Source organism: Durio zibethinus, chromosome 4 (genome assembly GCF_047325235.1).
Source record: "Durio zibethinus cultivar Kanyao isolate XHJ-2024 chromosome 4, ASM4732523v1, whole genome shotgun sequence".
In the NCBI taxonomy this organism is placed as follows: Eukaryota; Viridiplantae; Streptophyta; class Magnoliopsida; order Malvales; family Malvaceae; genus Durio; species Durio zibethinus.
In genome coordinates, this window is record NC_143165.1 from 32,913,126 (window position 1) to 32,925,004 (window position 11,879).

The window sequence follows — 11,879 nt, forward strand, 5'->3', positions numbered from 1 at the left end:
AAAGATAAAAAATAAAATAAATTTTGAGAATAAATATTAATTATACAATAATGGAATTTATAAAATTTCAAATGATAAATTTTTATAAAATTTTTAGGTGAGGAATTTTGTCTAAATTTATCCCAAATTGTTGAATAATTTAGATAAAATTTTAATAATAATAATTAATATTTATTTTCAAAACAAAAAAAAATATTGACAAAAATTTTAGAATTAAGTACAAATTACCCAATGATTAGAATCTTAAAAATTTTAAATGGTAAATTTCTAAGAAATCTTAGGTGAGAAATTTTCTTTAAATTTATCCCAAATGGTCTAATAATTTAGATGAAATTTCAATAAAAGTAATTGTATTCTTTTCCAAATTTGGTTGAAAATATTTGATAATTATCCAATGATGAGATTCTTAGAAATTTCAAATGGTAAACTCTTAAGAAATCTCTAAGTGTGAAATTTCTTTAAATTTGTCACAAATGGTGAAAGAATTTAAATGAAATTTTAATAAAAAATAATTTTCATATTATTTTCCTTCCAAAGACAAAAAAATAAATAAAGAGAAAATATTTCTAAATTGACCCAAATTGTGGAAAATTTAAAAATCCAACAAAAAAAGAGAGAATTTCTAAATAAGCCTAAATGGTGAAAAATTTAGAAATCCAACAAAAAAAGAGAGAATTTCTAAATAGACTCGAATGATGGAAAATTTAAAAATTCAAAAAAAAAAGGAAAATGTTTCTCATTTGGCTCAAATTGTGAACTAATTAGATATATTTTCAATAAAAACAATAAATAAATTTGTTTTCCGACGACGGAACCTCTTCAAGATATCAAATGGGATTCTTGAATACTCTTGAGGTAAGAAAATATTTTTTTAAAAGTTTTACTAGATTGATGGAGAGTATTAAAAAGTTATTTCTAATATTCAACATAAAAATTAAAACCGTTAGAATCAAGACCTTAGGATAAATTTAAAATAATATGGTATCATCCTTCGAATGGGCATGTGGGGGTGCTATAACCTTTCTCACATGTAACCAAACTCTCGAACCCTGTTCTGGTTTGTAGCGAACCTATTCTTTTAAGGACTCTTAGTCAAACTTAGGAACTCTTTAAAAGGATAGATTCCTTAGGTGGTCAATCACACCTAGTAAAAAATAATTGGTGACGACTCTATCCATTTGTTAAGTCTAGTTATAGATTTACGGATCTATATGTTATGACAAACATTAAGGCAAGTTAATCTAGAAAGCCTTAACAATAATACATTTTAGTCAAAATCTTTAATGTATTAAAATTCACAAAACTAATTTTGTCTACTCTTATAAACTGAAACTTTTACTCATATTCATTTACTTTTACAACTCACTTATTTTTATTACCTATAATTTTTATGGTAATATTTATAAAGTTTCATGTACCAAAAGTGTGCTTTAAATACTTACTAAGAAATAGAATTTTTCTTGCTACTCTCTCAAAATATCATAATTAGAAAACAATTAATATCTTATTATCTTATTAAAGCATACTTGATTTAGTAAGTATTTTTGTAAAAGCAAAAGATTTTTAAAGCTAGTCTTATGATTTATGTGAAACAAATTCACTTCTCAATTATTTAACACATGATATTTCTCATAACATAATTGCACACATCTAACAACAATACTCTCCCACTGTTCAACATACCAGCATAAAATCTAGATGCCTTTCATAAATCATTATAGCCAACATATATATTTCATATGTCCATGAAAAAAAATAAGTTTTTAAAATATAATCACATTTTGCACTTTATTAGGCTTAAACTTAACTCCCAAAATTTCAAATCATAATTATGTGATATATATATATAAAACTAAAATATTGTAAGCATGCTAAACATATTTATCATATATAGACATGCTTTTAAGATAATTAAACTTAATTTCACATGTAACATTTTACATAAGCATAATCCTTCATAAAGCCAATTCATCAAATGATGATATATTTAAACAAAGTAATATAACAAACTTATTGATTATGTAAGTAACAATTATTTTTCATAGATTCATATGACTAGACAATATTTAAAAGATTCACAAAATTATCTCAAGTAAAAGATTATCATCACAAAATGCAGCATTTTAACAATTGGACAATAATTAACAAAATGTTCAATGCTTAATGATTATGTCTAAGAAAACACCCATGACTTAATTAAGTGCTAAATCATTTTTTATCACTTTTAACTAGAGCTACTTAATCTTTATATTCAAGATAAAAGAATGTAACTTTTCATATATGAGCAACAATCCATACAAATAGTACTAGCCCATGATGTGTTATTTGTAATTAAATTGAAAAGTCTAAGTGCATCATCACAAACTCCCATTTAGGTAAGACTGTAACATGTTATTACGAACTTTCACATGAAGCCAATGTGAAAATATCCTAGTTTTTGAAAAGCCTATTCCTTTAAGGCAGATAAACCTTTTAAACTAGTATATCATCGACCATGATACTTCATGTCTATATCAAATTACCAAACACAATAACCTTTTTTAGCAGGCAATTGTCTATGATAATTTGATATGCTCATATTCTTGCGTATGAGAAAATTTTGCAAGTTTCAATGAATGACCCACTTTGGTAACCAAACACCCACAATTAACCAATATATTTCTCATATCGAAAAATTTAAATTGCTCATAATTTTAGTTTGTATACTTAAATGAGTGTATGCATTTTGACAATTTCTTGCGAGATACTAAATTATAATATATCTCGTTAGGTCATTAAAAATTGATTGCTCTTGTGTGAAACACTAATAATTAATTCGTATCTTAATGGATCATTATAGATATGATCTTTTCTTGTGAGATTCTTAAACCGGATATATCTCACTAGATCAATAAGTAATTTATTACATTCAAACCAAATGTCTTAAATTTTATGGATAATTTAATATTTGCATTCAATATTTTATTCTTAATTATCATGTACCAAAAATAAAAATTTCACAAATTAACAATGATACATAATGTCAACATAGTCATGGGAAACATAAATTATTGTAAGCAATATTATAAACTCCAATTATTCCAAATAAATAATTATTCAAAAATTATTTGTTCATTAAATAAAATTACCAAATAAAATTATTAATTTAATACGAACTATATCAAAATATTGTGGAATTTAAACCTAATTTACCTTTCAAAATAGTACATGTCGCATTTTAAATAGATAACCAAAAATTAATAAAAAATTTTTTTACTAAATTTATTAATTATGCACGTAAAATTGAAGCTGAGAGTACGTAAATCTTCAATATCATATAAAAAGAGTATGTACTTTCAATAGACTCTAAGCATGCCAAAATATTTTATTATAAAATAAAATAATAGAATTCATTTGCATAAAATAAAATAATTATTTAATCATGCATAAATATTATATAATAAATATTTTATTACATTTAAAAATTTGATAAAAATAATAAATAAATGACGCATAAAATTTCGAAACTAAAAAATAGGCGGCATTGAAAACAAACGCGAAATGAGTCCAAGCAAGTCAATTTATTGAATCTAGCATTATTCACTCTAACTCAATATTATACTGACTCAAAACTATTCACTAAGTTGATATTGTTTTAACTCAACACTATTCATTATCTCCTACCTCCAACTGAGTCAACCTAACCCATTAGGAGCACAATTCAACTAATTCAGGTATTAACCCAAATTTCATGATTTTTCTTAGTTTTTAATGCAATTAAACCTTTAAATATTCAATTAAGACATTAATATACAAAACCCAATCAACAATATGCATAAAAAACAAATAAATTACCAAGAATTTGAGAACAAAATCTCATGTTCATACCCATTCTTGACCCGTTTTTATTATTTGATTTTCTTTTTTCTATTTTTCACGTTTTCCTTGAGTTTTAATACAATTAAATGCTCTAAACTTTAATTAACACATATATTTACAAAACTTATGCTTTAAATTGCATCAAACCAACATGAATCAATAACAATTTGGGCCAAAATTTTCGGATAAAAACCCATACATAACTCGTTTATGGTTTCTTCCCAATCGATAAATTAAAATTCAAATTTCGTGCAATTAAAACACATATTTCAATCTTAAAACACATGGATAACAATGTTCAAAAACCAATTCGAATTAAAACACATAAAACATTGATGTTTTAAAGAAATCTTGAATTTGGTTCAAATCTTGAACCCAAATCTTTAAACATTGATTTCTTACTCTACAAAACGAATTAAGAAACGTTTCATACATGGTTTCAATCCTCTCACAGAGAAGAATAAAAACCCTAACTCAATTTTGAGAAAAGAAAATCGAAATGTTAGGATTGCGTCAAACACAAAATTTCATCCTAAAACTTAATTTCATAATTAAATTTAAAAATATAATTTTAGGTCCTAATATCACATAATTAGGCTCTAATACCACATTTAAGCATAATTCTAAATCTCAAGAGTTATATATGAATATTAGAACACTAAATTCAATTCTATTGCATACCTGATTAGGCAAACATAAATGATAAATAGAAGTAACACCAATTCTTAAAAAGAGTAAGTCTTTCTCCTTACTTTTCTCTTAGGGTGGCTCTTAATGAGTAGATATTATTACTTAGAAATAAAAAAAAGGACCTTAAGCAATTTATATTAAAACCTTAAAAATCTCCTCATCAAAATTTTATCGAGTCAAAAATCTACATAATTGTCAAATCATACTGACCCATTAAGATGCCCAAAACCCATACATAAATTATCACAATTAACTATTTGGACTCTCATACTTATCTTACATTAAAACTAAATTTATCAATTTTGTTTATTAAATTATAAAATCATCAATTACCAGTAGCTCATTTATTGAAAAATTCAAACACTTCGATCAAAATTTCTTTTTCTTGAGATACAAAAGAAATCATAGCCTTGAGGGAAGAAATTGCAAATACTAAAATTTTAACATTATACCTATTAAATGTCACCTTTTAAAGGGAAATGCATAAACCAATTAACCTAATTATTCTTTTGTTACTTTGCTTTCTCTCTTTGAAAGACTTGAAACTTTGGAAGCTAAAAAGACGAGTCTTAAGTCTTCACGGTCACTAAAGCATAAAGGTTTTGATTCGCCCTAAGCACCAGATGACATAAGGCACTATGATGTAAGCCAAGTGGCATCATTATGTCGTCATCCTATCGTGTTCCTAATCTAAATGACTTGAAAGACAATGGTCTTGGCACTACGGTTGACTGGGTTACTCCATCCACGTATAGAATTACTGGTCGCATTTGGAAAAGATGATGGAAATACCCAAGGATGGCATCCGCTTCCAATCATACAGTGCAAAAGTGTCTAGCGAAGCTGTTAGGGCAGATGCACTTTGCTGATAGTTGGAAATGAACAAATTAGTGAAATTATTCTATGCTTTCTTATTATGGAGGATTATATTTGTGTGCATAAACACAATTATTTCTTGAATAGCCATTGATCCAAGCATATGATCGAGATCAAAACTCAAAACTACATTACTAAATTTGCACCTGTCAATTTCGTCCCTCCATGCTTAATCGAAGGTTCATAACAGCATCAGGGTACCAGCCCTTGTTTCTTACCGAGTCAGAAGCATGTATGAAATTACCATGGTACTTTCCGGTCTGAAGAATCTGGAATTTGATAGCCGAAAATTATTCTGTTAATCCATTTTAACTTTTGTTTGTAAGAGCAGAACCTTGATAACAAGTGAAGCATATATTCGGGCTTTGCTATTATGGTTTTTTTTTTTTTTTTTAAAGCCACAAATTAAGGATTGTAAAAAACGTTGCAAGTGCTAGGAATTATTCCAAGCCTAGATGAGCTCTTTAGAGTCATGAACACAACTTGTGAGAATTACTCTAAACTTAGATTAACTCTTAAGGTTCTGCTTTTCAGTCCATACAGGAATCAATCCACAACTTTTTAGAGCTATTTCATAGCCCATTAGTCTGCTGAATTTGGTCAATAAAGTATAGAATCCAATGCTCGTAAGATATGGGTGTGAGATACTATTTTATCCGTCCAGAAAATGCCTATACATAGGATAGATCCACAAAGAAACATACAAGCTCAACATTACACAGATCTCTTTTAAACATCAAGAAAGAATGCTAGACAAATTACAACACGGCTATGGATTGGGCCAGCAGAGCTATTCCACCATGCATCAGGAAAGCTGGCAAAATGGATATCAGGATCATCTCTGGGGGACGCCAGCCATGCCTAATTGCTCCATGGAATCTCCTCAACTCTCCACACACCAAATGATGTTCCATGGGAACTATACCATGCATCAGGATGTCTTGCATGCCCAAAATATGCACCAAAATGCCTGGCTCACCGAAAGTATGCGCCAACATTGCATTGTCAGTCCAGAGAAATATGGACGTTTCAATGGTGGCTATGCCACCAATGTTGGTTCTATGGTCTCAACTGGTGGTAAGTACCCCAACCTGATTGCAAGCTCCGAATATGAAGCTTTTAACAGGATATATCAAGCTCCAGCAACCATGAGGTTTGAGGCAATGAGATATGAGCACAGTAATTGGGGTGGGAATGGTCACTAGCGCCAAAGCTACAGTGATGGCTTCAACCTGCAGGGCAATGGTTGCCAGAGTATGGAGTGGGTGTTCAAGGGCTGTAAAAGCTGAGAAGTGATATCCTGTGAGATCATTGGCACTTTTCAATCTTCATATATAGTATTCTGCAAGTGTTCTGCCCTGCTCTATATTCTCGTATAGTAGTTTGTTGATCATCTACTTTAACTTAATTACCATCTACTGGTCACCTAAATACAAGTTATAAATAAAAGGTTTTAAGTATTTACAAGTGTATTCAAATTTGGAGAGAAGTCTAAGAACTTCCAATTGAACCCATGCCAGGCAATACTTTCTTCATTTAACTCACAAGAGTCAGGGACTAATACAAGCAATATTCCTCCGACTAGTGCAATTAGGATGAATAACTTCTCCAACAATAAGCTAAAAGCCTAGGATAATGAAAAATCAGAATGCTTGTAGAAACATATCATATGACCACTTTCTTGAAGGCTTTATTCACTTGGCACAGATTAAACATCTAGATGGAAATAGAGACTTCATGAGAATCATTTACTGTATAGGCAATCAAAACTTGCTTTTCCATTTATGTGGATACCTTTTATATATTTGAAAATGTTCAAATAATTGATGAACTTGTTACCATACCACTAAGGGAGCTGGAAATCATTCTATGGAAATTTTCATTGGTTTTGAATTATTCATAAATTGTTACTGATATTTCATATAGCTGGAAATCATTCATAAACAACCAGGAAAACTTCCACCTACCTTCCTTATGCTACTAGACCAATTACTGATCTGGAAGAGGAATCAGAACTCCTTAGAATTTGATTTCCTAGGTCTGTGTAATGATGGATTGCTTGATGATAAAAGCTTTTTTATGCTAAAAGGATTATTCTTCCCCAAGTTGTTCCTGTCATTTCCTCTGTTCTGGCCATGTTGGTGATTACCCTTGGTACTCATTTTAAATAAGCCTATTGTGAATTATTATAAAAGCTAAAAGTGCTTTAGGAATTCGTTATGCCTTTGCTGTTTTCTCAATTTGGAAGTACTTGTCGTGTTTCTTCTTCACTTTCTTTATTGCAATTTCTTCAGTCCACAAAGTTGGCTGATATTATTAGATATGATGGCGAAAAAAGGAAGGGAATTAGATTCGATCTCATCTTCGGAACAACAAAATTGGACTATAAAAATGCAACCGATAAAGCGAGTGACCCAAATCAGATATCTTGATCTCAATTAGAGCATTAATAGTTGTGCTTTAGACGTTTATTTCTTTCATGCCACTCTCTTTCATATATTAGATTATCTAGTGTCCAATAAACTATTGGATCAGAGTTTGAGGCTTTGAGCACCAAGCCTAAGCATGTTCTTCATCTAGATCCAACCCATATTGCCTGGATTCCTATTGAAAAGAACTTCACATTCCCCAACCAAAGAAAAAGGTCCCCAAATTAATTTTCCTCTGCTCCAAACTACTTACAATTGATTTGGCGGTTCTTATTTTCTTTCTTTTCCCAAATCTATCAGATAAACTTTGCGAGGTAAGTGAAATTATTTTTATGCAAAATGTACTTGTGAAGTGAAAGCAAAGCAAGACACGATTTCCTGTAATATACCCTAAAAATTTTCTTGACAGTATATATCTGCCAGTAATAAAAATTTTCTTGACAGTATATATCTGCCAGTACTGCCACAGAGCTTACGGCTGCTTTAACTTATTTACTGCACCAAAATATTTTCTGCCCCACCACAGAAGAAATGACTATTAATATCTGTGGTTGTCCAAATTGAAATCAAGATTTTGTGATTAAGCTTAGAGCATGAAAGATTTGGATTTGCAATCGGCTAATTATCTTTCCAAAATTGCAAACAACTCTTCAGACACTCAAGGTGTAGATGAACAACCTTCTAGATTTTTCCGATCCAGAAACCAACCAACCAGGTGTCCTCATCGAACCCACTTGAGCAGCTTTTGGCTACATTCTGTGGTAAACCAACATGTCTAGATGATTATCATGTACCAGTTGTTTAATTAACAAAAAGAATTCCTAAATCCATGAGCAATAATGAAATGACTTTGGACTTTACATCTGTTGCTGCTGTGGATCCTTCATTAGGATTCCAGGCCTGATTTTTAGCCAAGATCCCAAAACTTTTCCAAGCTATTCTAACGCGTTTCCAAAAACCCGAAGTGGACTATAACAATATAACAGATAAACTTTTCCAGTCTTTTTGTTTCCTTTTAGCTTCTCTTTTCTTTAGAATACAAAATATTGGTTGAAACGTTAGTCTCAATCAGTTGCAACAATATCCAAATAGATGTAAAAGGCAATTCTGAACATGTTCATTATTAAACCAGAGAACCTTATAGTTGCGTTAGAGAAAGCACGACCACTCAATTTTTTTTCTATCTTACAGTAATTACTTGCAACTTTCCCTGTGAATCTATGGCAAGAAAACTAGCAAACAGAATAGTTGCCTGGTTGCCTGTGAATCTAATAGCAAACTGATTTACTAGCTAAAATAGTTGCGCGGATGTAGTAGCCTAGCCCGCACCAAAAGTTCCTCAGACCTCACCTGATTCATCGAAAACAGAATCACTAAAAGACGGTTTACTTTGTAGAAGAAGTACGGGCCCATGAACGACTAGAAAAGCCCCCAAATTGGCTACTTTTTTTATATATTTTTTAAGAAATGATGATCCGATCTTATATTCTACTAGTAGTGCTACTAATACAACATTCGTATTGCTCTCTGAAATTTGAGAAGTCATTAACTGAGACTGAGGGAAACTCAAAATTTTGCCCTACGTCTAAACTTGGAAACAAAAACTTGCAAATTGCAATACACAAAGGCACAATATAGGAGTTCAAAAATTCTTCAATCCCTTATTCTTATACTGTTTGTGGTACATGTAAACATTGTAACACACACAGAAGAGAGAAAAAGACAGACCTCACCCTAGCTAGTCTAATTTTTTGCTCAAAAATGAACCAAGAAGGGAGAAAAAAGAAAATAAAAAAATGAGTACAACGGATATAATTGAGAAAAACAAGTATTCCTCTGATTTTCTAGTGAATAGATCGACAGAGAGGGCATGTACTATGCTTGTTACCAAACCATTTTTCTAAGCAACCTTTGTGGAAGAAATGCTTGCAAGACAACTCACTCACCTCCTCATCTACTTCAAACCCACATAAACACACACAACACTCCACTGTGTTAGCCCATCCACTCCCATCCCCACTGCTGCTGCTACTGCAACAATCGCTTATACCTGCAATAGCTGAACCCTCGCATGATGATGATGATGATGATGATGAGGATGATGAGGACCTGTCCTGGCACAAGGACTTGAACTGAGTTATTGATATCCTTCTCTCCCTTGCATTCATAATCTCTTCTAGGTACCCATCTGAGTCCTCAATATCTAAGTTCGAAGAAGTACTACTACTCCCAGTTGCACCCACCACTTCGAGTAAAGATCTCACCATGTTTTTCAAAAAAGCCACTGACAGAACAGTGTTCATTACTAGCACTGGAAGTACCCCTTCTGCTGCACTAGGGAAGTTGGACAGTCCCATCTTTTTTTTTTTTTTCCTTTTTTTTCCCACAAACCACTTTGATTCTCTTCTAAAATTCAGGAAAGAGTTAATTTCCAGCTGGTAGAGACAAAACAAGGGAAGCAGCAGCAAGCTTCTTCCACATAACATTAAGAAAGGTTGTGTTTTGAACCAACATAAAAACCAAGTTGGGCTGGGGTTGGTGGTGATAAACATACTTGGGCTCATGCTAACCACCAATGTCGTAAACTCTGGTTCACTAACCTTAACCAGGGATGGGCTCACAGGTATTCGTGGCGACACGTGTAGTTTGACAGGTTGGTGAAGTTCAGACTGCATAGTGGTGTTGCGTTGGCATTTTCAATGGAACGAGAAGGGAAAATATGAGAAGCCACGTATCCTACAAACTATGTTTGGGCCAATCAGATGGGAGCTTGTGGCAAAGAGTGGGACTACCCTTCAGTTTAGGGGCACGAAATTTCTTGATGCGGATGCCGCGTCCAGTTTTCTTGATTTTTGTGGGGATTTTAAAGCTCTTTTTTTTTTTTTTTTTTCATTCGCAGCTTTTGGGGTATGTCGGTAAAGTGTAAACCCAAAGAATGGGGATGACGAACCTTCCTAGAGTGTGCTTAATGGACCCCATTTGCTTTGAGACTTTTAACGCAGTTTTCTTCTGATTTCGATCTTTTGTTTTTATTGGAGCATTGTTACTTTTCAAATAATAATTAAAAGTTAAAAAATATATACTAGTAATAGTAATTGGAAGCATTCAAATGCGTTGGAGTTGTTATTTTTATTCTGAGTGCGTTTTGATGCTCAAATTAATATGTTCCCTGAGATAAGGTAAAGAAGTAAGAAACAGGAATAAAGATACTAAGATATACGAGGGAAGCTTCAATGGAGGAAAACTTTAAAAGTGCTTAGTTGGATTAGGTGTGCCCCAAGTTCTAATTGTCTCGTGTACTTAGTTTTTTAATTACCTTATATTTGAGATAAAAAGATAATAATTTGATTGAAATAATTGATAGTTGATAGAATATTTACATAGAGTTCGATAAGAGTTCATGCGGATAGTTACTAGTTGCATTTAATAATCTCGAATAAGTGTGATTTATATTTAATGATGTCAAACAAATTGAATATCTAATGATCAATTCTGAAATGATTGTCTTGATTTGATGTTTGTGAAACCTTGGGTAAATCATTCCTTTGACATTTCTTTAAAGACAAATAATATGGCTATCTAGGCTATCCAATGGCATAACTACATTGACTAAATTTTGATCGTTAACTTGTTGACCTAGGCATAACAATATTTAATTTAATTTTTAACATTTAAGAAGTTACTCAAATCATGACTTAAATTTTAAATTTTAACAAATAAAAACTTATTTATTCAAAATGCAACAATTAAACTTTTTTAATAGAATTTACATATACATTACATGTGCCATTAAATTGCATGAATCAAAGCATATTTTAGATTATGTATAATTTTTTTGATGATGTAGAATATTTAATTAATTTTAAATTTCTTTTGTTTTCTTCTTTTTTTTTGTTTTTCTTTTTGTTTTTCTTTCCAACTATCTTTTCTTTCTTACCCTTTTTCTCTCCCTTTACCAAACTTTCAATCGTTGTGTGAGTCACTAGCACCACCACTGATGGTTGTCCTTCATCACCATCTAACACC

The 11,879-nt window shown here is 31.3% G+C and overlaps 1 protein-coding gene across 1 annotated transcript; it reads right to left on the reverse strand.

The window, feature by feature from the left end:
- Nucleotides 1–9,494: 9,494 nt before the first annotated feature.
- On the reverse strand, nt 9,495–10,829 carry LOC111287878 (uncharacterized). The gene has a single exon (XM_022878556.2). The coding sequence runs from the start codon at nt 10,526–10,528 to the stop codon at nt 9,698–9,700; it is 831 nt and encodes a 276-aa protein (XP_022734291.2). The 5' UTR covers nt 10,529–10,829; the 3' UTR covers nt 9,495–9,697.
- Between the last annotated feature and the right edge of the window lie 1,050 nt (nt 10,830–11,879).